General features: G+C 36.0%; 1 protein-coding gene across 4 annotated transcripts in view; it reads left to right on the forward strand.

Annotated features, from left to right (window-relative positions):
- The window catches only part of BRWD3 (bromodomain and WD repeat domain containing 3), a 156,857-nt gene that overhangs the window by 33,933 nt on the left and 95,952 nt on the right, over positions 1 to 26,972 (forward strand). Inside the window, exon 2 of one of the 4 annotated variants that reach the window (XM_070783703.1) lies at positions 5,148 to 5,269. The exons of 2 other annotated variants lie outside the window; for them this stretch is intronic. In XM_070783703.1, coding sequence (XP_070639804.1) covers positions 5,152 to 5,269 — 118 coding nt within the window. In that variant the 5' untranslated portion in view covers positions 5,148 to 5,151. Of the gene's footprint in view, positions 1 to 5,147; positions 5,270 to 13,855; positions 23,142 to 26,972 lie in introns of those variants that run through there. One more of the 4 variants, XM_070783704.1, reaches the window with a different exon arrangement.

Here is a 26,972-nt window from a genome sequence, read left to right on the forward strand (position 1 = left end):
GACCAGGAGCTGACTGTGACTCAGATCATGAACTCCTTATTGCCAAATTCAGACTTAAATTGAAGAAAGTAGGGAAAACCTCTAGACCATTCAGGTATGACCTAAATCAAATCCCTTATGATTATACAGTGGAAGTGAGAAATAGATTTAAGGGCCTAGATCTGATAGAGTGCCTGATGAACTATGGACTGAGGTTTGTGACATTGTACAGGTGACAGGGATCAAGGCCATCCCCATGGAAAAGAAATGCAAAAAAGCAAAATGGCTGTCTGGGGAAGTCTTACAAATAGCTGTGAAAGAAGAGAAGTGAAAAGCAAAGGAGAAAAGGAAAGATATAAACATTTGAATGCAGAGTTCCAAAGAATAGCAAGAAGAGATAAGAAAGCCTTCTTCAGCGATCATTGCAAAGAAATAGAGGAAAACAACAGAATGGGAAAGACTAGAGATCTCTTTGAGAAAATTAGACATATCAAGGGAAACTTTCATGCAAATGATGGGCTCAATAAAGGACAGAAATGGTATGGACCTAACAGAAGCAGAAGATATTAAGAAGAGGTGGCAAGAATACACAGAAGAACTGTACAAAAAAGATCTTCACGACCCAGATAATCATGATGGTGTGATTACTGACCGAGAGCCAGACATCCTGGAATGTGGAGTCAAGTGGGCCTTAGAAAGCATCACTACGAACAAAGCTAGTGGAGGTGGTGGAATTCCAGTAGGGCTATTTCAAATCCTGAAAGATGATGCTGTGAAAATGCTGCACTCAATATGCCAGCAAATTTGGAAAACTCAGCAGTGGCCACAGGACTGGAAAATGTCAGTTTTCATTCGAATCCCAAAGAAAGGCAATGCCAAGAATGCTCAAACTACCACACAATTGCATTCATCTCACACGCTAATAAAATAATGCTCAAAATTCTACAAGCCAGGCTTCAGCAATACGTCAACCATGAACTTCCAGATGTTCAAGCTGGTTTTAGAAAAGGCAGAGGAACCAGAGATCAAATTGCCAACATCTGCTGGATCATCGAAAAAGCAAGAGCGTTCCAGAAAAACATCTATTTCTGCTTTATTGACTATGCCAAAGCCTTTGACTGTGTGGATCACAATAAACTGGAAAATTCTGAAAGAGATGGGAATACCATACCACCTGATCTGCCTCTTGAGAAATCTGTATGCAGGTCAGGAAGCAACAGTTAGAACTGGACATGGAAAAACAGACTGGTTCCAAATAGGAACAGGAGTATGTCAAGGCTGTATATTGTCCCCCTGCTTATTTACCTTATATGCAAAATATATTATGAGAAATGCTGGGCTGGAAGAAGCACAAGCTGGAATCAAGATTGCTGGGAGAAATATCAGTAACCTCAGATATGCAGATGACACCACCCTTATGGCAGAAAGTGAAGAGGAACTAAAAAGACTCTTGATGAAAGTGAAAGAGGAGAGTGAAAAAGTTGGCTTAAAGCTCAACATTCAGAAAACGAAGATCATGGCATCTGGTCCCATCACCTCATGGGAAATAGATGGGGAAACAGTGGAAACAGTGTCAGACTTTATTTTTCTGTGCTCCAAAATCACTGCAGATGTTGACTGCAGCCATGAAATTAAAAGACGCTTACTCCTTGGAAGGAAAGTTATGACCAACCTAGATAGCATATTCAAAACAGAGACATTACTTTGCCAACAAAGGTTCATCTAGTCAAGGCTATGGTTTTCCCAGTGGTCATGTATGGATGTGAGAGTTGGACTGTGAAGAAAGCTGAGCGCCAAAGAATTGATGCTTTTGAACTGTGGTGTTGGAGCAGACTCTTGAGAGTCCCTTGGACTGCAAGGAGATCCAACCAGTCCATTCTGAATGAGATCAGCCCTGGGATTTCTTTGGAAGGAATGATGCTAAAGCTGAAACTCCAGTACTTTGGCCACCTCATGCGAAGATTTCACTCTTTGGAAAAAACTCTGATGCTGGAGGGATTGGAGGCAGGAGGAGAAGGCGACAGTAGAGGATGAGATGGCTGTATGGCATCACTGACTCGATGGACGTGAGTCTGGGTGAACTCCAGGAGTTGGTGATGGACAGGGAGGCCTGGTGTGCTACAATTCATGGGGTTGAAAAAAGTCGAACACGACTGAGCGACTGAACTGAACTGATTGAGTTCTCCTTTGCTTTCTCTCATCAGGATTTTATACTTACAGCATACAGATATTGTACATGTTAAGTATATATCTAAGTATTTTTTCAATGATCAAAAATAGTATTGTGTTTTTAATTTGGTTTCTGCATATTCATTATTAGTGTGTAGAAATGAATTTGATTTGTGTATGTGTATCTTCTTTCCTACAACCTTGCTGAGTCCACCTATTTCTAGGAGTTTTCAATCTCTTTTTAAACATATTCTATCTTGCTTTCTTATACTATAGTTTTGGGATTGGGTGATTTGACAGATATTATTATGTTCTTTTCTCTGCATATAAGTTAAATAAGCAGGGGGACAATATACAGCCTTGACATACTCCTGTTCCTATTTGGAACCAGTCTGTTGTTCCATGTCCAGTTCTAACTGTTGCTTCCTCATCTGCATAGAAATTTCTCAAGAGGCAGATCAGGTGGTCTGGTATTCCCATCTCTTTCAGAATTTTCCACTTTATTGTGATCCACACAGTCAAAGGATTTGGCATAGTCAATAAAGCAGAAATAGATGTTTTTCTGGAACTCTCTTGCTTTTTTGATGATCCAGTGGATGTTGGCAATTTGATCTCTGGTTCCTCAGCCTTTTCTAAAACCAGCTTGAACATATGGAAGTTCACGGTTGACGTATTGCTGAAGCCTGGCTTGGAGAATTTTGAGCATTACTTTACTAGTGTGTGAGATGAGTGCAATTGTGTGGTAGTTTGATCATTTTTTGGTATTGCCTTTCTTTGTGATTCGAATGAAAACTGACATTTTCCAGTCCTGTGGCCACTGCTGAGTTTTCCAAATTTGTTGGCATATTGAGTGCAGCACTTTCACAGCATCATCTTTCAGGATTTGAAATAGCTCAACTGGAATTCCATCACCTCCACTAGCTTTGTTCGTAGTGATGCTTTCTAAGGCCCACTTGACTTCACATTCCAGGATGTCTGGCTCTAGGTGAGTGATCACACCATCGTCATTATCTTCATTGTGAAGATCTTTTTTGTACAGTTCTTCTGTGTATTCTTGCCACCTCTTCTTAATATCTTCTCCTTCTGTTAGGTCCATACCATTTCTGTCCTTTATCAAGCCCCTAGTCAAGGCTATGGTTTTTCCAGTGGTCATGTATGGATGTGAGAGTTGGACTGTGAGGAAGGCTGAGCGCCGAAGTATTGATGCTTTTGAACTGTGGTGTTGGAGAAGAGTCTTTAGAGTCCCTTGGACTGCGAGGAGATCCAACCAGTCCATTCTGAAGGGGATAAGCCTTGGGATTTCTTTGGACGGAATGATGCTAAAGCTGAAACTCCAGTACTTTGGCCACCTCATGCGAAGAGTTAACTCATTGTAAAAGACTCTGATGCTGGAAAGGATTGGGGGCAGGAGGAGAATGAGACGACAGAGGATGAGATGGCTGGATGGCATCACTCACTCGATGGACGTGAGTCTGGGTGAACTCCGGGAGTTGGTGCTGGCCAGGGAGGCCTGGTGTGCTGCAATTCATGGCGTCGCAAAGTGTTGAACATGACTGAGCGACTCAACTGAAATGATTATGTTCTGAGTTGGTTTGGGCTAGAAGTTAAGGTTTGTGGTGAAACCTATTATAGTCGTTTTAGCATAGTTTACGTATTGGGTCAAATGCTAATTTAAAAAATTTTTTTCTTTTCTTCAGAAGACCTATTATAGAATATTGGTTAAGAAATCAGCCTCTGAGGTCAGAGTGAATCTTGTCTGTATTGCTTACTAGCTTGGGACCTGGGGGAAGTTGTTAAACCCCTTTATGACTCAGCTTCCATGTCTTAAAAAGGTGGATATTAATAGTAATTATGGGGTTATATAAGTTAAACGTATAATGTCGGTGTGCTACAAAATTCGCTTCAGTTATTTTTTAAGGTAGGTGGTATTATGTTTATAGATTTTATCGGTAAGGAAGAAGAAAGGTCATTTGTTCTTTTCTCAATACTGTGTTACCATTTTACTTCATCATTCTGCCAAAATAGGGGGAATTAGCAGAACCCATTCTGCCATACCTGTTGAGGTACATGCCTGGCTCTTTGATTTTTCCCATAGGATTACTGATGTATATATCCTTACCCCTGCTCTCCTTGCCCGTCAGACACATGTCCTCATTGTTTACCATTTTGTATTGAATAGTGACTTGGTACCCAAAAAAACAAGGAGACGAGTTCACTGCTTTGATCATCAATATCTTTTATGTGGTGGGAGATAAGTATTGCTGATATGTTTAAACATAAAGCACTAACTGAAGAGGCAGGTATCATATAAGAAGAAAGATGTTGGACCCAAGATCAAGTATCCTCCTTCTCTGTTTATTATCACCTGTATGACTTTGGAAAACTTGCTTCACCAGCCTGAATCACAGTTTATTTATATGTAAAATGAGTGGTTGGACTAAAAATTAATCTATAAAGTCCTTTCAAGCTCTGGCAAAATTCTATAATGTACACTAGTTCAAAGAGAGAAAGGTAGAGCATGGTTGCTTGTAGATTACTTTCTAGGCCCTCAGAAATGGTGATTAGCCTCTCAGAATCTTCACTAGTGTTGGTTTGCATTTTTCCTTTTTATTTTTGACAGATAAATATTGTATACATTTAAGTTGTGCAACGTGGTGTTTTGATATATGTCTGTCATGTGAAATGATTACCACATTTGTGTGTGTGATGAGAACACTTAAGATCCACTTTCTTACCAAATTTCAAGTATACACTAGATTATTATTGTTAATTATTGTCACTAAGCTATATATTAGCTATGTATTAGATCTCCAGAATTTTTTTCATCTTAAACCTGAATGTTTGTACTCCTTGAATAGTATCTCCTTTTCTGTCTCCCCCAAGTCTCTGGAAGCTACCATTCTACTTTATTGTTAGTATGAATTCAATATTTTTAAAAAAGTTTCTATGTATGAGTGAACTCATGTAATATTTATCTTTTTCTGGCTTATTTCATTTAGCATAATGTCCACCAGATTCATCCATGTTGTCATAGATGGCAGGTTTGCATTTTCTCATTGCAAAAGGCAGCTGTTTTCCCTCTCTCCTGCATTTCCTATATCGAGAATTAAAGAGCACAAAGGTCAGTTACTTTTTAAATGTAAATCTCAATGAAAAATTTCATAAGACAGAAAATGATTACAAATATTAAATTTCTAATTGTACTTGTGGGCAAATGTTTCTTCATGTGGTTGAATCAGATGCTTATTTGAGCCTATGCTTTTTACAAAATGGACATTTTTAATGCACATTTTAAAAATTGAAGTAATTTGTTGCACATAAAGTGTAAATTTAAGGATTGCAACATGTTGATTTGATACATTTACATATTGTAATACGATGTGCATTGTAATGATAGTTAACACCTCTAGCACATTACATAATTATCATTTTATGTTAGCGATTGGAATAGTTAAGTTCTAGTCTTTTAGCAAATTTGATGATTATAAATTAATTCTGTTGTCCATATTCACTGTACTGTGCATTATGCTGCCCCTAGGACTTATTTACTACTTATTAGAAGTTTATACCCTTAAATATCTGTCTATCCCCCTAGTCCCCAGCCCCTGATAACCACTATTTTACTCTCTTTATGAATTTGGTTTTTTTTAGATTCCACTTATAAGTGATATTATATAGTACTTATCTTTCTCTGTCTGAGTTATCACACTTTTATTAAAGTCTTCAAGGTCTATACATGTTGTCACAAATGGCAAGATGTCCTTCTTTATCATGGCTGAATAATATTCCATTGTGTATATATTTATATACCATAACTTCTTTATCCATTTGTCTGTTGATAGGTAGGTACATAGATTGTTTCCATATTATGGCTATTGTGAGTAATAACACAGTAAACATGGGAGTGAATCTCTTCAGTGTCCTGTTTTCATTTCTTTTGAGTATATAATGAGAAGTGGAACTGCTGGATCATATTGTAGTTCTTGTTTTTTGACTGCACCGTGCAGCATGCAGAATCTTAGTTCCCGGACCAGGAGTTGAACTTGTGCCCCTGCAGTGGAAGCGCAGAGTTGTAATCCCTGGACTGCTAGGGAATTCCCTGGTAGTTGTATTTTTAATTTATTGAGAAACCTACATATTGTTTTCCATAGTGACTGAACCAATTTACTTCTCGCCAACAGTGTACAAGGGTTCCCTTTTCTCCTCATCCTTGCCAATTCGTGTTACCTCTTGTCTTCTTGATGATAGCCTTTCTAACAGGTGTGAGGTGATATCTCATTGTGGTTTTGCTTTGCATTTCCCTGGTGATTAACGATGTTGAACTTCCTTTCATTTACCTGGTTCACATTTGGGTGTCTTTTTTGGTTTTAGTTCCTCTGCCTTTTTTTTTTTTTTTTTTCTCTGCCCACTTTTTAATAATATTTTTTTTTTGTTATTGAGTTTGAGTTCTTTATATATATTGGATATTAACCCCTTATCAGATATATGGCTTGCAAAAAATGTTTTCCATTCTGTAGTTTGTCTTTTCATCTTGTCAATTACTTTGCTGAGCAGGAGCTTTTAAGTTTGAAGTACTAGCTGTTTTTTTTTTTGTTGTTGTTGTTTTTATTTTTGTTGTTTATACTTTTGGTGTCACATCTGAATAATCATTGCCACAACCAATATCAAGGAGCTTCTTCCCTATATTTTCTTTTTAGAAGTTTTATGGTATCACATTTTTGATACATTTTGAGTTAATTTTTGTGAGTGATGCAAGATAGGGATCTGGTTTCAATTTTTGTTGTTGTTGTTCGCCTGTGTTTATCCAGTTTTCTCAGCACCATTTGTTGAAGAAACTGTCCTTTCCCCATTGAGTGTCCTTGGTTCCAATGACTTTGTTTTTGAACATCAGTTAACTTTAAATGTGAGAGAATTAATTCTAAGGTAGGTTGATAAGAAGTTCTGAGTCTCCAAGGAGGAGAAAGTGGAATGGGGCTCTCAAGGAGGAGAAAAGGACATACTTTTTATTTCTACATTGCTTTGTCTTAGTCACATAAGACATTTTTTTCTTAAACTCTTGAGTTGTTATGGCAACAATTTTTAAGACTAACTTTTTTTAAGCCAAGAGCTAATGATTATACAAGAAAACAATACATTTTTCTCAAGGGTATGTTTTTCCTTAAGCTCTGTATTACTGATTATATAACAACAGTATATCTTGCTAAAGGACATGTTTCTCCTTAACAAGAACCTTCTGACTAATCTTATTTTCTTTTTTTTTAATATAAATTTATTTTAATTGGAGGCTAATTACTTTATAATACTGTATTGGTTTTGCCATACATCAACATGAATCCACCATGTATGTACACATGTTCCCCATCCTGAACCCCCCTCCCACCTCCCTCCCCATACCATCCCTCTGGGTCATTCCAGTGCACCAGCCCCGAGCATCCTGTATCATGCATCGAACCTGGACTGGTGATTCGTTTCATATATGATATTATACATGTTTCAATGCCATTCTCCCAAATCATCCCATCCTCGCCCTCTCCCACAGACTCCAAAACACTGTTTTATACATCTGTGTCTCTTTTGCTGTCTCGCATACAGGGTTATCATTACCATCTTTCTAAATTCCATATATACGCATTAGTATACTGTATTGGTGTTTTTCTTTCGGGCTTCCCTGGTGGCTTAGAGGTTAAAGCATCCACCTGGATTACAGGAGACCTGGGTTTGATCCCTGGGTCAGGAAGATCCCCTGGAGAAGGAAAATGGCAACCCACTGCAGTACTCTTGCCTGGAGAATCCCATGGAGGGAGAACCCTGGTAGGCTACAGTCCATGGGGTCACAAGGACTTGGACACAAATGAACGACTCCACTTTCACTTTTTTTTCTTTCACTTTCTGGCTTACTTCACTGTATAATAGGCTCCAGTTTCATCCATCTCATTAGAACTGATTCAAATGTATTCTTTTTAATGGCTGAGTAATACTCCATTGTGTATATGTACCACAGCTTTCTTATCCATTTGTTTGCTGATGGACATCTAGGTTGCTTCCATGTCCTGGCTATTATAAACAGTGCTGCAATGAACATTGGGGTACATGTGTCTCTTTCAATTCTGGTTTCCTCAGTGTGTATGCCCAGCAGTGGGATTGCTGGGTCATTAGGCAGTTCTATTTTCAGTTTTTTAAGGAATCTCCACACTGTTCTCCACAGTGGCTGTACTAGTTTGCATTCCCACCAACAGTGTAAGAGGGTTCCCTTTTCTCCACACCCTCTCCAGCATTTATTGCTTGTAGACTTTTGGATCGCAGCCATTCTGACTGGTGTGAGATGGTACCTCATAGTGGTTTTGATTTGCATTTCTCTGATAATGAGTGATGTTGAGCATCTTTTCATGTGTTTGTTAGCCATCTGTATGTCTTCTTTGGAGAAATGTCTGTTTAGTTCTTTGGCCTGTTTTTTGACTGGGTCGTTTGTTTTTCTGGAATTGAGCTGCAGGAGTTGCTTGTATATTTTTGAGATTGGTTGTTTGTCAGTTGCTTAATTTGCTATTATTTTCTCCCATTCTGTAGGCTGTCTTTTCACCTTGCTTAGAGTTTCCTTTATTGTCCAGAAGCTTTTAAGTTTAATTCAGTCCCATTTGTTTATTTTTGCTTTTATTTCCAATGTTCTGGGAGGTGGGTCATAGAGGATCCTGCTGTGGTGTATGTTGGAGAGTGTTTTGCCTATGTTCTCCTCTAGGAGTTTTATAGTTTCTGGTCTTAGGTTTAGATCTTTAATCCATTTTTAGTTTATTTTTGTGTTTGGTGTTAGAAAGTGTTCTAGTTTCATTCTTTTACAAGTGGTTGACCAGTTTTCCCAGCACCACTTACTAAAGAGATTGTCTTTTCTCCATTGTATATTCTTGCCTACTTTGTCAAAGATAAGGTGTCCATAGGTACATGGGTTTATCTCTGGTCTTTCTCTTTTGTTCCACTGATCTATATTTCTGTTTTGTGCCAGTACCATACTGTCTTAATGACTGTGGCTTTGTAGTAGAGCCTGAAGTCAGGCAAGTTGATTCCTCCAGTTCTATTCTTCTTTCTCAAGATAGCTTTGGCTAGTCGAGTTTTTTGTATTTCCATACAAATTGTGAAATTATTTGTTCTAGCTCTGTGAAAAATACCATTGGTAGTTTGATAGGGATTGCACTGAATCTATAGATTGCTTTGGGTAGTATACTCTTTTTCACTATATTGATTCTTCCGATCCAGGAACACAGTATATTTCTCCATCTATTAGTGTCCTCTCTGATTTCTTTCACCAGTGTTTTATACTTTTCTATATATAAGTCTTTAGTTTCTTTAGGTAGATATATTCCTAAGTATTTTATTCTTTTCATTGCAGTGGTGAATGGAATTGTTTCCTTAATTCTCTTTCTATTTTCTCATTATTAGTGTATAGGAATGCAAGGGATTTCTGTGTGTTGATTTTATATCCTGCAACTTTACTATATTCATTGATTAGCCCTAGTAATTTTCAGGTGGAGTCTTTAGGGTTTTCTATGTAGAGGATCATGTCATCTGCAAACAATGAGAGTTTTACTTCTTCTTTTCCAGTTTGGATTCCTTTTATTTCTTTATCTGTTCTGATTGCTGTGGCCAAAACTTCCAAAACTATGTTGAATAGTAGTGGTGAAAGTGGGCACCCTTGTCTTGTTCCTGACGTTAGGGGAAATGCTTTCAATTTTTCCCCATTGAGGATAATGTTTGCTGTGGGTTTGTCATATATAGCTTTTATTATGTTGAGGTACGTTCCTTCTATTCCTGCTTTCTGCTTTTATCATAAGTGGATGTTGAATTTTGTTAAAGGCTTTCTCTGCATCTATTGAGATAATCATATGGCTTTTATTTTTCAATCTGTTAATGTTGTGTATTACATTGATTGGTTTGCAGATATTTAAGAATCCTTGCATCCCTGGGATAAAGCCCACTTGGTCATGGTTTATGATCTTTTTAATTTGTTGTTGGATTCTGATTGCTAGAATTTTGTTAAGGATTTTTGCATCTATGGTATTAGGGTGATGGTGGCCTCATAGAATGAGTTTGGAAGTTTACCTTCCTCTGCAATTTTCTGGGAGAATTTGAGTGGGATAGGTGTTAGCTCCTCTCTAAATTTTTGGTCGAATTCAGCTGTGAAGCTGTCTGTCCCTGGGCTTTTGTTTGCTGGAAGATTTCTGATTACAGTTTCAATTTTTGTGCTTGTGATGGGTCTGTTAAAATTTTCTATTTCTTCCTGGTCCAGTTTTGACAAGTTGTACTTTTCTAAGAATTTGTCCATTTCTTCCAAATTTTCCATTTTATTGGCATATAATTGCTGATAGTAGTCTCTTATGATCTTTTGTATTTCTCTATTGTCTGTTGTGATCTCTCCATTTTCATTTCTAATTTTATTGATTTGGTTTTTCTCCTTTTGTTTCTTGAGTCTGGCTAATGGTTTGTCTATTTTATTTATCCTCTCAAAGAACCAACTTTTGGCTTTGTTGATTTTTGCTATGATTTCTTTTGTTTCTTTTGCATTTATTCATGCCATAATTCTTAAGACTTGTTTCCTTCTACTAACCCTGGGGTTCTTCACTTCTAATTGCTTTAGGTGTAGTGTTAGGTTACTTATTTGATGTTTTTCTTGTTTCTTGAGGTATGCCTGTATTGCTATGAACCTTCCCCTTAGCACTGCTTTAACAGTGTCTCACAGGTTTTGGGTTGTTATGTTTTCATTTTCAATCATTTCTATGCATATTTTGATTTCTTTTTTGATTTCTTCTGTGATTTGTTGGTCATTCAGCAGCATGTTGTTCAGCTTCCATATATTGGAATTTTTAATAGTTTTTCTCCTGTAATTGAGATCTAATCTTACTGCATCATGGTCAGAAAAGATGCTTGGAATGATTTCAGTTTTTTTTTTTTTTTTTTTAATTTACCAAGGCTAGATTTATGGCCCAGGATGTGATCTATCCTGGAAAAGGTTCCATGTGCGCTTGAGAGAAAGGTGAAATTCATTGTTTTGGGGTGAAATGTCCTATAGATATCAATTAGGTCTAACTAGTCTGTTGTATCATTTAAAATTTGTGTTTCCTTGCTAATTTTCTGTTTAGTTGATCTATCCATAGATGTGAGTGGGGTATTAAAATCTCCCACTATTATTGTGTTATTGTTAATTTCCCCTTGCATACTTGTTAGCATTTGTCTTATGCATTGTGGTGGTCCTATGTTGGGTGCATATATATTTATAATTGTTATCTCTTCTTCTTGGATTGATCCTTTGATCATTATGTAGTGTCCTTCTTTGTCTCTTTTCACAGCCTGTGTTTTAAAGTCTATTTTATCTGATATGAACATTGCTACTCCTGCTTTCTTTTGGTCTCTATTTGCGTGGAATAACTTTTTCCAGCCCTTCACTTTCAGTCTGTATGTGTCCCTTGTTTTGAGGTGGGTCTCTTGTAGACAACATATATAGGGGTCTTGTTTTTGTATCCAATCAGCCTGTGTTTGTCTTTTGGTTGGGGCATTCAACCCATTTACTTTTAAGGTAATTATTGATGAGTATGATCCCATTGCCATTTACTTTGTTGTTTTGGGTTCAAATTTATACATCCTTTTTTTGTTTACTGTCTAGAGAAGATCCTTTAGCATTTGTTGGAGAGCTGGTTTGTTGGTGCTGAATTCGCTCAGCTTTTGCTGGTCTGGAAAGCTTTTGATTTCTCCTTCATATTTGAATGAGATCCTTACTGGGTACAGTAATCTGGGCTGTAGGTTATTTTCTTTCATCACTTTAAGTATGTCCTGCCATTCCCTCCTGGCCTGAAGAGTTTCTATTGAAAGATCAGCTGTTATCCTTATGGGAATCCCCTTGTGTGTTGTTTGTTGTTTTTCCCTTGCTGCTTTTAATATTTGTTCTTTGTGTTTGATCTTTGTTAATTTGATTAATATGTGTCTTGGGTGTTTCACCTTGGGTTTATCCTGTTTGGGACTCTCTGGGTTTCTTGGACTTGGGTGATCATTCCTTCCCCATTTTAGGGAAGTTTTCAACTATTCTCTCCTCAAGTATTTTCTCATGGCCTTTCCTTTTTTCTTCTTCTGGGACTCCTATGATTCGAATGTTGGGGCGTTTAACATTGTCCCAGAGGTCTCTGAGATTGTCTTCATTTCTTTTTATTCGGTTTTCTTTTTTCCTCTCTGATTCATTTATTTCTACCATTCTATGTTCTACCTCAGTAATCCTATCTTCTGCCTCTGTTATTCTACTATTTGTTGCCTCCAGAGTGTTTTGGATCTCATTCATTGCATTATTCATTACATATTGACTCTTTTTTATTTCTTCTAGGTCTTTGTTAAACCTTTCTTGCATCTTCTCAATCCTTGTCTCCAGGCTATTTATCTGTGATTCCATTTTGTTTTCAAGATTTTGGATCAATTTCACTATCATTATTCGGAATTCTTTATCAGGTAGATTCCCTATCTCTTCCTCTTTTGTTTGGTTTGGTGGGCATTTATCCTGTTCCTTTACCTGCTGAGTATTCCTCTGTCTCTTCATCTTGTTTATATTGCTGTGTTTGGGGTGGTCTTTCTGTATTCTGGCAGATTGTGGAGTTCCCTTCATTGTGGAGTTTCCTCACTGTCGGTGGGGTTGTACTGGTGGCTTGTCAAGGTTTCTTGCTTAGGGAAGCTTGTGTTGGTGTTCTGGTGGGTGGAGCTGGATTTCTTCTCTCTGGAGTGGAATGAAGTGTCGAGTAATGAGTTATGAAATGTCATTGGTTTTGGAGTGACTTTGGGCAGCCTTTATATTGAAGCTCAGGGCTGTGTTCCTGTGTTGCTGGAGAATTTGTGTGGTATATCTTGTTCTGGAACTTGTCGGCCCTTGGGTGGTGCTTGGTTTCAGTGTAGGTATGGAGGCGTTTGATGAGCTTCTGTTGATTAATGTTCCCTGGAGTCAGGAGTTCTCTGGTGTTCTCAGGATTAGGACTTAAGCCTCCTGCTTCTGGTTTTCAGTCTTATTTTTACAGTAGGCTCAAGACTTCTCCATCTATATAGCACTGATGATAAAACATCCAGGTTAATGATGAAAGGTTTCTACATAGTGAGGGATACCTGGAGAGGTTCACAGAGTTACATGGAGAAGAGATGAGGGAGGAGGGAGTTAGAGGTGACCCGAATGAGAAGAGGTGGAATCAAAAGAGGAGAGAGCAAGCTAGCCAGTAATCTCTTCCTTATGTGCACTCCACAGTCTGGACCACTTAAAGATGTTCATGGAGGTATACAGAGAAGAGAAGAGGGAGGAAGGAGACAGAGGTGGCCAGGAGGATAAAGGATGGAATCCAAAGGAGAGAGACAGATCCAGCCAGTAATCAGTTCCCTAAGTGTTCTCCACCATCCAGAACACACAAAGAGATTCACAGAGTTGGATAGAGAAGAGAAGGGGGAGGGAGGAGATAGAGGCGACCTGGTGTAGACAAAGGAGAGTCCAAAGAGGGAGAGAGCAGTTCAGCCAGTAATCTTGCTCCCACGTAAAAATGGGTACTGAAGATTGGGTTTTTAATGGTACAAAATTGATAACAAAAGCCAAAAAGCAAAGATTAAAAATCTAAAGTAGAATTTGGATTTTCAAAAATACAATATTAAAGAAAAAGTCACAAAAATTATAATATATATATATATATAAAGTTTGATTTAAAAACTAGGGTATCTTTTTTTTTGCAAAGTAACTGTAGGTTATGAAAATGAAAAATAAAGGAGTAATAGAGGACTTAAAAATTTTAAAAAATTGAAAAAAAAGAAAGTAAAAATAGTAAAAATATATCTAGGACTTTCTCTGGTGTTGTTGTGGGCATTGTGGGGTCAGTTCATTTTCGGATAATTCCTTGTTAAGCTTATATTTCTCAAGATCTATAGGCCCCTTCCTATGTAGTCAGTAGTAACAAAGAGTTTTAATCTATTACACCTGTCACTTCCAAGGTGGATCCCTCTGTTTTAGCTTCTTCTGTTTGCTGGTCTCTTCCATTCTAAAGGAGATAAGCCCTGGGTGTTCTTTGGAAAGAATGATGCTAAAGCTGAAACTCCAGTACTTTGGCCACCTCATGCGAAGAGTTGACTCATTGGAAAAGACTCTGATACTGGGAGAGATTGGGGGCAGGAGGAAAAGGGGATGACAGAGGTTGAGATTGCTGGATGGCATCACCGACTTGACGGACGTGAGTCTGAGTGAACTCCGGGAATTGGTGATGGACAGGGAGGACTGGCGTGCTGCAGTTCATGGGGTCACAAAAAGTCGGACACAACTGAGCGACTGAACTGAACTCAGTGTCTAATATCTGCCCTGCCACAAGGGGGCAGTGGTGGACACTTTTTTAGCCTCGCTTGTTCAGTTGTGCTGTGGTGAGGGAGGGACCCTGCAAACAAATAACACTGGCACGTGCTGGCAGTATCTCGGCCACATTGGGTTTGACCCCGCTCATGGTGTGTGTGCTTTCCCTGTCTACACTGCTTAGGCTCTTGGTTGCTCTGCCAGGAACTGTCTGAGACCGGCCCTGTGTTGTATGCATTTTCCAGGTCTAAGCTGCTCAGGTTCAGGTACTTGGGTAGTCCTCAGAGGCGCAGACTTGGTTGATCCTGCATTTTGTGCCCTTCCCAGGTCTGAGCAGTTCAGGTGATGAGGTGTTGGCGAGCGCGGTTCCTGCGACTTATCGCCTCACCTGTCCCTGCCGCTGTTTTCTCGGTGTACAACCGGCGCACCTTCTCAGGCGGTTATTGACCATCCAGAATCCCAGGAAGTCTTAGTTAGCAGGGAAGCCTGCTTGCAGTTTGGTAAATAATGCCTCTCTGGGGCCACAATTGCCCCCTTCCAGCTCTGGCTGCCTGTCACCAGAGGGGGATGGTCTGCAGCCAGCTAGCTCTGCTCAGTCCTTTGTTCTGTGAGCAGGCCTGGTGGTGTCTTAGGTTAGGGCTTTTCCCATGGTAATTATTCCACAATCTGATTTGCTAGCCGAAGTTAGTTCCCTCAGATTGCCCTCGGGGCATTTGGGCCCAGTCCTTACTATAAGCGATGCAGCCCGAGCCTCCCTGCCCAGCCCCCGCTTGCTAGTGGAGGATACAGGCATCTGTGCTGCTTGTCCACTGGAGGTGTTACCCTTGGGCATGTAATCTCGTGGGTTTTAATTATTTATTTATTTTTCTTCCCAGTTATGTTGTCCTCTGTGGTTCTAAGGCTCGCCACAGCCTTGGCAGTCAGAGTGTTTCCTGGTGTTTGGAAACTTCTCTCTTTTTGAGACTCCCTTCCTGGATGGAGCTCCGTCCCTACCTCTTTTGTCTCTCTTTTTGTCTTTTCTATTTTTTCCTACCTCCATTTGAAGACAATGGGCTGCTTTTCTGGGTGCCTGATGTTCTCTGCCAGCATTCAGAAGTTGTTTTGTGGAATTTACTCAAGGTTCAAATGTTCTTTTGATGAATTTGTGGGGGAGAAAATGGTCTCCGTGTCCTATTCCTCTGCAATCTTAGGACTACCTCTCTAATCTTATTTTCTTAAGAAATGTTTTGGGACTGGGTCTGGTAAGACCTTTCTATTGTTAGTTCTAATCTTGTTCACTCAAGATCTATGTTGTGGGAGTGGGTCTGGTAAAAGTATATAAGGCCTTGATAAGACTAGCAAGTGGGGCACTCTCCATCCTCCTTCTGATGTCTATGTCAGAAGCTTTCTCTGTCCTTTTTCACTGTAATAGAAATTCTGCCACACGAAAGCTCTGCGTAATCAAGCCTGGTCCCTGATCCCAAAGCTAAATCTTCTTTGGAGGTCATAAATCCAACATCATTCTCCATAAGCTATCACATAGAGACTTATTTCTGGATTCTCAGTATGTTCCATTTGTATGTGGGTGTGTGTTTATACCAGTGCTATACTGTTTTACTATATCTTAGTAGTATAGTTTGAAATCAGAAAGTATGGTGCATCTGGCTTTGTTCTTTCTCAGGCTTGCTTTGGTTATTCTTGTGTTTTTGTGGTTCCTGTACAAATTTTAGGATTGTCTTTTCTATATCTTTGAACTATGCCATTAGTGGTTACATTGAATCTATAGGTAGCTTTTGGTGGCATGGACACTTTAACAATCTTTCCATCCATGAACATGGGATTTCTTTCCATTTGTTCTTCAATTTTTTTCAAAGAAGTCTTATGGTATTTTTTTTTTTTTTGCATAGATCTTTTACATTATTGGTTAAATTTATTCCTATTTTGTTGGTTTTGATGCTGTTGTGAATGGAATAAGCTTGTTTACAGATGTTTCATTAATTTTTGTGTTTAGAAGTGAAACTTTTATCTTTATGTTGATTTTGCATCCTGAAACTTTACTGAATGTGTTGATTTATTCTAACATGTATAAAATCATATCATCTCAAAAAAAAGAAAAATCCTATTATCTGCTAATAGCAACTGTTATACTTCTTTCTTTCCCATTTGGATGTCTTTTATTTCTTTTTCTTAGGTAATTACTCTGTCTAGGACTTCAGTACTAACCTGAATAAAAGTAGTGAGAGTAGGCATCCTTGTCTTGCTCCTAGTCTTAGCGGGAAAAATTTTTGATATTTTCCATTGAATATGATGTTAACTGTGGATTTGTTGCATATGGCCTTTATTATGTTGGCATGCTGTTTCTATATCCAATGTATTGAAAATTTTTACCATGAAAGGATGTTGGATTTTTCAAATGCTTTTTCTTCATCTTTTGAGATGATTATGTGATATTTATATTTCATTCTATTATTGTTTTACATTATATCTATTGATTTGCATATGCTGGACCATCCTTGTATCCTAGGGATAAATTCCACTTGATCTATTAATGTTTTCTTGAATTAGGTTTGCTGATATTTTGTTGAGAATTTTTTGCATCTGTGTTCATTAAGATATCCATCTTCAGTTTTCCTATAATGTCATTATCTGACTGTAGTATCAGAGTAATCCTGGCCTTGTAGAATGAATTTGGAAGTGTTCACTTCTCTACAATTTGAAAGAGTTTGAGAAGGAATGGCATTAATTCTTCTTGAAAGTTTTGGTGGAACTGGCCTGTGAAATCATCTGTTCTAGGGTTTTCTGTTTTGAGAGCTATTTGATTGCTGATTCAGTCTGTTTACTCGTTATTGATCTGTTCAGATTTTCTGTTTATTCCTGCTTCATTGTTGGTAGGTTATGCGTTTTTAGAAATTTATCCATTTCTTCTAGGCTATCTAAGTGTTGGCATGTAATTGTTCATTGTAGTCTCTTACGAACCTCTGTGTTGGGTTGGCCAAAAAGATCTATCATTTTTTTTCCCGAGAGATGGTTCTTAGTTGTCTTTAACTTGGTTTGAAATAGTTTTCTTAGGTTGTATTGTGTATAATGACGCTATCATATCAGCGTGCATTAAGAAAAAAACTTACTAAAAGTTGGTGAATTTTTGTGTAGCCATTTTAATATTGAAGATATTTTAATATTTTAATATTGAAGATGAAAAGCAACATTTTGACATATGATGCTTTATTATTTCAAGAAAGGTAAAAATGCAACTTAAACATACAAAAAAAGATTTCTGCAGTATATTGAGAAGGTGCTGTGACTGATCAAATGTGTCAAAAGTGATTTGTGAAGTTTTGTCCTGGATTTTTTTCGCACTGCATGATGTTCCATGGTTGCAGAGACGAGTCAAAAGTAATAATGATCAAATTGGGACGTTAATTGAGAAGTCAGTGTTATACCACATAGGAGATAGTTGACATACTCAGAATATCCAAATCAAGTGTTGAAAATCATTTACACCTGCTTGGTAAATTAATCATTTTGATGTTTGTGTTCCACATAAATTCAGTGAAAAAACTTTCTTGACCATATTTCCGCATGTTATTCTCTTCTGAAACATAACAGAAATGTTCTGTTTTTTAGAACAAATTGTGATAGATGATGAAAAGTGGATACTGTATAATAATGTAGAATGGAACAGAGTGTGGGGCTAATGAAATAAGCTACCACCAACCAGACCAAAGGCTGGTCTTACCCAAAGAAAATGATGTGCATATAGTGGGATTGGAAGGGAGTCCTCTATCATGAGAACCTTCTGGAAAACCAAATATTAACTCCCACAAGTACTGCTCCCATTTAGACCATGGAAAGCAGCACTTGATGAAAAGCATCTGGAATTAGCAGAAAATGCATAATTTTTCACCAGGCTAATGCAAGACCACATGTTTCTTTGATGACCAGGCAAAAACTGTTATGGCTTGGCTGAGAAATTCTCACTGATCTGCCATATTGATCAGACACTGAACCTTTGGATTTCCATTTATTTCGATCTTGACAAAATTCTCTTAATGGAAAAAATTTCAGTTCCTTGGAAGACTGTTAAAAGGCACCTGGAATAGTTCTTTGCTTAAAAATAAAAAGTTTCGTAAAGATGGAATTATAAAGTTGCCTGAAAAATGGCAGAAGGTAGTGGAACAAAATAGTGATACACTGTGCAATAAAGTTCTCAGTGAAAATGAAAAAAATGTGTCTTTAATCCAAAATTGAAGGAACTTCTTGGCCAACCAAATATTTCTAATCCAAAATCGAAGGAACTTCTTGGCCAACCAAATATTTCTGCAGTATTATTTGAGTCTTCTCTTTTTTTTCTTAGTCTAGCTACAGTTGTCAATTTTGTTTATCTTTTTAAAGAACCAGCTCTTAGTTTTGTTGGACCTTTCTACTGTTTTTCTTGTCTGTTTCACTTATTTTCCCTCTGATCTCTTATTTCTGTCCTTCTGCTATTGGGTTTTACTTTGTTCTTTCTAGTTTCTTGAAGTGATGTTGTCTATTCCCAATTGTTCTAATTTTTTGATACATTCTGCAGCATCTCATTGGGTTTGATATGTTTCCATTTTCATTTATTTACATATAGTTTTCTATTTCCTTTTGGTTTTTTCCTTTTACAATTGCTTGTTCAGAAGTGTGTTGTTTAGTTTTCACATGTTTGTAAACTTTCCAGTTTTGCTCTTTTTGTTGATTTGTAGTTTCATACCATTATGGTCAGAAAAGATAGTCAAAATGATTTTAGTCTTCTTAAATTTGCTAGGACTTGTTTTGTGTCCTGTCATATGATCTTCTAAGGAACAAGCGTCTTTTTTAATAGTCTTTTCCTTTAAGCTGTATACTAAAGTTAAGGAGTTAACATACCATTCTAATATGGAATTATAGTTTTCTAACTCTGTCCATTTTTAACCTTTACCAGAGTGTTTCATATGTTATCATCTTGCTTTTTAGTGTTTTTTTTTTTTTTCCTCAACTTGAAGAACTCCTTATAGCATATCTTTTCAAAGCAAGTATACTGGTGTTGAACTCCCTCAGCTTTTGTTTGCCTTAGAAATCCTTTATTTCTCCTTCACTTTTGAAGGATAACGTTGCTGGGTAAAGTATTCTTGGCTGGCAATGTTTGTTTTTCAATAATTTGAATGTATCATTCCACACTCTCCTGACCTATAGAGTCTCTCTGAGAAATCTGCTGATAGCCTAATAGGATTTCCTTTGTAGATTGTTTTTTTTCCTTTTGCTGCCTTTAATATTCTTTCTTTATCATTGATTTCTGAAATTTTCATTATAATATGTTTTACAGAAGGTCTTTTTAAATTGTGGTAATAGGGTTTTCTATTAGCTTCATGTACTTGCATGTCCTTTCCCATGACTGCAGTGTTTTCAGCTATCATTGTCCAATTAGTTTTTCATCAAAGGGGAGAGAAAAAAAAGAAAAAACTCAACTGCTACAATGCTGACATCAATCCCCTAGTGCATTTTAAGTTTGGATTCTGCTATTGATAGCTGTATCCTCTCAAGAAATCATGTTTACTATGAGATTTAAAAGAAATATTCATTTTATTTTTAAAGAAATGTTCATTTTAAATCAACATTTTTTATTAAGTATGTAAAATACAAAACCTTAAATTTAGTATAAGATAAATATTTTATACTTTATTACTAATTTCCCCAATTTTAAGATTATTTGCTACTTTGTAGTCTTTGTCTGCTGTTATATGATTGTTTCAACATGTTTTAGCAGAGGTTTCCTAATCTTTTTTTTTTTTGGTCTAATAATATTCTATTTTTCATGTATGGAGATAATAGAAGGAAATGTACTTTGTGTTTACTTTTTCCCCCACAGAATTTGTGCATTTTCAATTGCAATGATCCTTCTCTTTCTTCCTGCTTACTGATCTAGGTGCTTTAATATTATTGACTGGATTTAGGAGAACAGACTGTGTTGTCTTGAACAATTGTAGAAATAAGCTGATGTACTAATGAAAGTTTTCTTGATACAACCACCCTGTAATAAGTCCTTGATTTGGATTTGCTGTCCTTGTTATTGCTTCTTCTAATATTTTTTAGGTCTTTTTTTTAATCATTTAATATTTGAAGGTCTAGCACTGACCTTTGAAGTCAAGATAACAAATAGTACATGTTGTGCTATACTCAACAAATGTTCTAAAATATGCACACTTTTTTCTAACAGTAGAATTTTACCAGCTATTGATACTTTATAATTTTTTTTCATATGAAATGATGGATGACCACTTAATGGAGAGGAAAGTGAAGAAAAGAGTAACATAAGAAAAGAAGCACATCCTTATAAAAAATTCAGGATGTCACAGCATGAGGAAGTTCAAGCTATTATTGAACACTAGATGAAAAAAGTCAGTGTGATTCTAACTTTATTAATTTGAAATACAGTGTTCTGTATTGTAATTTTGAAACAAATAGAACTTGATTACATTAAATGGTGCATTAATATCCAATAATACAGTAGAATATTATTTGCTTTGCATTATGGGATTTTGTTTCTTTTTTCAAAGGCCATCATTATCCATTTCTCAATGTAACTAAATAGCATTTAAAATGTTAATAGAATAAAATGACAGATTTCAGGAGAACATTTATGTGAATTTTATTCAGTTTTAATTAATTTCTTTAATATGTTCTTTATAAAATTTGAGGCTTCTTACGGGATTACTGTGTTCTCTCCCTTTTACTCTTCATTACCACTTCTAACTGATGTTGAGAAAGCGCAGTATATTAAGCCAAAATAAGTTTAAGTTACTGTTTCTTAGTGACACTAGTAAAGTTACCTGTAAGAAAATTATCCAATGATGTGATTAAGTATTCCAGGTATAACATGAGGAAAAGACCTATAAAGCAGAAAGTAACCAGTAATTCACAATAGAAAACATTTAAGTTAGACAGGATATTTTTAAATATTGGATATAATGCAACAGAGTGAACTAGAAATTTTAACATAAAGAGATTCAAAACTTGAAATAGTATTAGTGCTTAAAATGTGATGAGTGGTTATATTTGGTCCTAAACAAACATATCTATTGTGAAGGTGAGGCATAGTAGTGCAAGTTAAATGTATTTATAAACCTATGGACGAAAATTTGGCTGTACTACAGTGGGTAGAAATTGAGTGATAAATTTATATAGGATTATATTAAAGACTGGGCAGTATGAATGATGCTTTCCTAGTAAAGAGGTAAAAAAGCAGGTATCTAGATCAAACTAAAAATGAATGTTCCCCATTCCTCCCAAGTCCAATTTAGTTATTATGTTGAGGCATTTAAAACTACTACTTTTGTTTGTAGAAAATGATTGCATATTAACAATTTCATATGGTTAATCCATGTAAGAATACCCTCAAAACACATTTAAAGTTCCAGTTAGCATATGGGGAAGGAATTTATAGATTTATTAAAAAGGAATAGATGGGATAAATTAACTACTAAAGTTTTAACTGTTGGGGATAATTATATTTTGCTTTAGTCTTCTCTATCCAAGAGAAAGATTTCTAAACTGTAAAGGGTAGAGGGTAGAGCTAGTGTGGTGAAAAAAAAAATCTCATATATGAGTGAGTACCTGGCTACTTTAAGAGTTTCAAATAAATTAAGTCCTGGTATACTGAACTAATTTAGGTATTCTTTGTGCAAACAGAGTAGACAAAAGAAATGGGAATACCCAATGAACAAGTATACAAAAAGCAACAAAGAATAGATCTTGAAATTATTGATGGGTGAATTTAGCTTTAACCCCAGGAAAATTTTAGACAAGCTTATTTAATAACTTTGTGTACTTTTATTTTTTTTAATTTTAATTTTTCATTGGAGTATGATTGCTTTACCATGTTGTTTTTCTGCTGTACAACAAAGTGAATCAGCTGTATGTATACATATATCCCCTCCCTTTTGAACCTCCCTCCTACGTCCCCCATCCTACCCATCTAAGTCATCAAAGAGCACTGAGCTGAGCTCCCTTTACTTTATAGCAGGTTCCCACGGTAGTGTATATATGTCAATCTTAATCTCCCAGTTTGTCCCACCTTCCCCTTCTGCCTCTGTGTCCCCATGTCCATTCTCAATGTCTGTGTCTCTATTCCTGCCCTGGAAATAGGTTCTGCGGAAGACCTAAATAGACCTCTCTCCAAAGAAGACATACAGATGGCCAAGAGTCACATGAAAAGATGGCTCCGCATCACTAATTATTAGAGAAATGCAAATCAAAACTACAATGAGGTATCACCTCACACGGGTCAGAATGACCATCATCAAAAATAACTACAAACAATAAATGCTGGAGAGGATATGGAGAAAAGGGAACCCTCTTGCATTGTTGGTGGGAATGTAAATTGTGGAGAACAGTATGAAGGTTCCTTAAAAAAGTAAAAGTAGAACTATATATGACCCAGAAATCCCACTTTTGGGCATATACCCTGAATAAAACATAATTCAAAATGACATGTACTCCAATGTTCATTGCAGCACTATTTACAATAGCCAGGACATGGAAACCATCAAAATGTCCAATGACAGATGAATGGATAAAGAAGATATACATAAATACAGTGGAATATTATTCAGCCATAAAAAGGAACGAACTTGGGGCTTTTATAGAGATGTGGATGGACCTAGAGTCTGTCATACAGAGTGAAGTAAGTCAGAAAGAGAAAAAAACAAATATCATATATTAATGCATATATGTGAAATCTAGAAAAATGGTTCAGATATGTTCTTTAAGGAGGTTGTCACTGGAACTTAAATATGTATACTAAAAAGGAATGTCAAACTAATCTGGCTAATGTAAGGTAGTGTAAGGCAGCTGTTTTAGAAATCTAATGTAGTAGAGGTGTAGCTGGAAATAATCCCCTGTATTCTGTGCTGATTAGACTACCGGGATATTTTGCTCAGTTCTTACTGTTTTAAGAGGCTCAGATATTGATGAACTAGGTATTTCCCAGAAAAAAAAGCAAACACAGTAGTTTTATGGTGAAAGTGTTTTTTCTATAGGGAATGATAGGAAAGAAAGGTGTTTGTAAATTATTGCTGTGAGTAATGTAAAGGGGGACCTCACATGTTGAGGGACAAAATTAAGGTGCAAATGATAGTGATGTTTAAATATTTCATGAATTACCATATAGCAAAGGGATTTGACTTGTCTTTTATGTGTAGCTCTCAAGGGCTAAACTGTTATTCTCTGAAAGTTATGGGGAAAGCAATTGAGTTTAGTTAAAGAAAGAGTCTTTCCAAAATTAGAGCAATTTTTGAGAAGTAATCTCTTCTTTATTAGAAGTGTATAGGAAGAGTCTGAAAGGCCTTCAAACAGATATGTTATAGAAAGGATACTTTTGTGGGGAGAGAATTTGGAGTAGATCCCTAATTGGGCACAGTATCAGCATCACTTGCAGAGATTATTAAAAAAAAAAAAAAACATGTTGAGAGCTATATATATTTCTGTAGATAATTTCATTAAAATATCTTATTCATTCCTATAGTTAAGTAAATGATTAAAGCTTTTGCCCAGTAGAATAATGTAAATTCCAGAAGGATAGGGATCTTGTTTGACTTATAAGTTGTATTTCCTCAATCTGTCACAGTGCTTAGCTCATAGTAGGTTGTGAACAAATATGTTTTAAGAAATATAGCAATAACTTTATTTGTAGCTGTTTATTAATTTTGTGACTTAATAAGTTTATAAATACGTAGAGTAAGTCTTATCTTGTTATTACTTGAATCTTTAAGCATTTTGGTCTCTTATTGAGTTAGTTCATATATCATTTTTTTAGAGAACAGTTTGGAAGCTTATTCTACAAAAATTAAAAAAAAATTTAGGAGACATAATGGATTCTGAATATAATATTTTGTACTTAAATAAATTTTATGCATATTTATATTTGAGTAATTTGTCAACATTTTATTGTGACATCAAAGATGTTTCTCTCAAAAATTCTTAATGAATTTCAAGATAAAGTTGGCATGTTCACATCACTACTCGAGAAAATACTCTGTGGTTGATTGTTCGAACCTGACTATAACTATCTTAGCTTCCTAGATAGAAAGGTGTCCTAATTAATGTGTGCTATTTTTCAAAGGTTGCCAAATCCTTTACAACAGTGGATGAAGAAGCAGACATTTTGTTCTGACTAAAGTTATGTTGCTTGATTGCCCTGTTCTTACCAGTGTTTTGAATGTTGTAATCTCACTTTTTTAACTTTGAGAGCTAAAGTCCTTAGTAAATAGAGGCTGAGATAACATTTACTCTTATAGTGTTTTTAAAATACTTTAATCAAGGTAATTAATTATATATACTAAAACTGTTACCTGCTTTTGAAATACTGTAGATAGAAGGTTAAATATTGAGAGTGTGATAATGAATACTCGATATACTGGTATAGAGTTTGTGGGAATTTTTTATTTGTAGTTGTTTCTCATTAATTTTACTTTGTTAGAGTGAAAATTTAAATTGCTCATCTCTTATCTTGTGCTTATAATAGAAGAAGAAACAATGTAGTGTTTTAATCATAACTGCCAATATCTTTATCTAAAGACCTGTTGCCATTTTTATCTTTTCTGAAATTTTTGTCAGCAACAAAGGCAGGATTACATTTTTTTCCTTCCAGATTGAGTTGGTGTAATGTATTCTTGGTTATCAAAATACTCATAGCTTTGGGACTTTGGAATGGTAAATATTTATGATGTGTGAAACAGCATGATACTTAACTGTAAGATCTTAATTACATAAAAATGGATGCTTAGTTGTGAAAATGCAAAAATGAGACCTAGAACGCATCAGATGGTAAACTGCTTGTGATTATGAATGATTTTGTTTTTTGCTTCTTGTGTTTTTTGATTTCCTGATATGCACATGTTAACTTTTAAGAAATAAATGTTATTTTAAAAACCTTAACAAAAGAATTAATGTGTTCAAATAGCGTATTTAATAGACATTTATTTTTAAAGATTTTTAAAAATTTGGCATATACTTTTTATTTTTGACTGTTTTATTTTTATTTATTTTTAGCTGACATATAATTGATTTACAATATTATTTGCAGGTATATAATTGATTCAAAATTTTTATTGATTGTACTGCATTTATAGTTATTATAAAATATTGGTGATATTTCCCTGTGCTGTGCAATATATATCCTTGTGGCTTATATACATTGTAGTTTGTATCTCTTAATCTCCTGTCCCTAAGTTGCTCTTACCCCTTTTCCTCTCTTCATTGGTAACCGCTGATTTGGTTGCTAATGGACTATTCATATTTTCTATTTCCTCCTGGTTTAATCTTAGGCGATTGTACATTTCTAGGAATTTGTCCATTTCTTCTAGGTTGTCCATATTATTGGCATATAGTTTTCCATAGTAATCTTGATAGAGACATTTAAATACAACACAGTAATAATTGTGTATGTGTGTCCCTTTATTTTATTGTTACTTTTGAGGAAAGGAACTTCAAGCATCCTTCTCTCCCAAAGGAGCTATATATATTCATGCTAGAAGAATGGGATTCACTTCTTTCTAGTAAAATACTCAAGGATTGGTCAAAAGCTAACTCTTTTTAATTGTATTTTTATAGTCATTTATCAGCCATTACAAATTTCAGAAAATGTTCTTGATAAAATGCTCTTTAAAGATGTGAGAAAAACAAAAAACATCAGTGCTGAAAAATAGTGGCTAAATGGAGAATACATGCAGAAGAGTGTTGACAGAACTCCTTATTGAATATAGAACCTAAGGCCTGTTGACATTACCAAATGTCTGAGAAAAATGTACAAATATTATCATTTCATGTGATAATATATATATCATTTTATATATAAAAAAGATTGCTGAGTTAGGAAACAAGGAATATTTGATGATTATGCTGTCGAATATGCAATATACCTTATACTGGAATTTTTTGAATAGCTGTTAGTGGACTACAGAACCTAATAGAAAACTTGTGTTTGAGATAAAAATGTATGTTTAAAGATGGTTAGTGAAAGTGAAAGTTGCTCAGTTGTGTCCAATTCTTTGCAACCCCATGGACTGTAGCCTGCCGGGCTCCTCTGTCCATAGAATTCTCCAGGCAAGAATACTGGAGTGGGTAGCTGTTCCCTTCTCCAGGGGATCTTCCCAACTTCGGGGTTGAACTGAGGTCTCCTGCAATGCAGTCGTATTCTTACTGTCTGAGCCGCCAGGGAAGCCCATAGAAGAGCGTTTAAATGAAACTTAAAAAAAAAAATCTATACTTTTATCACAAAGTGGTTGGTTTCATTTTTCTTTTCCTTTCTGGTGTTTATGCACATATATACGTATTTTTAAATAATTTAAGTCATCATATATTTTGAAGTTCATATTTCTTGCTTTGTAGTTCATAATTGTTCCACACTGAGGTAGTTTCCAATTTTAATTATTAATTTTTATAGAATAGTTTATCATATATTCTATAATTCTGATTCTTTCTCCATCTGATTTTCTGGTTTATTCTTCATGTTGAT

Source organism: Bos indicus, chromosome X (genome assembly GCF_029378745.1).
Source record: "Bos indicus isolate NIAB-ARS_2022 breed Sahiwal x Tharparkar chromosome X, NIAB-ARS_B.indTharparkar_mat_pri_1.0, whole genome shotgun sequence".
In the NCBI taxonomy this organism is placed as follows: Eukaryota; Metazoa; Chordata; class Mammalia; order Artiodactyla; family Bovidae; genus Bos; species Bos indicus.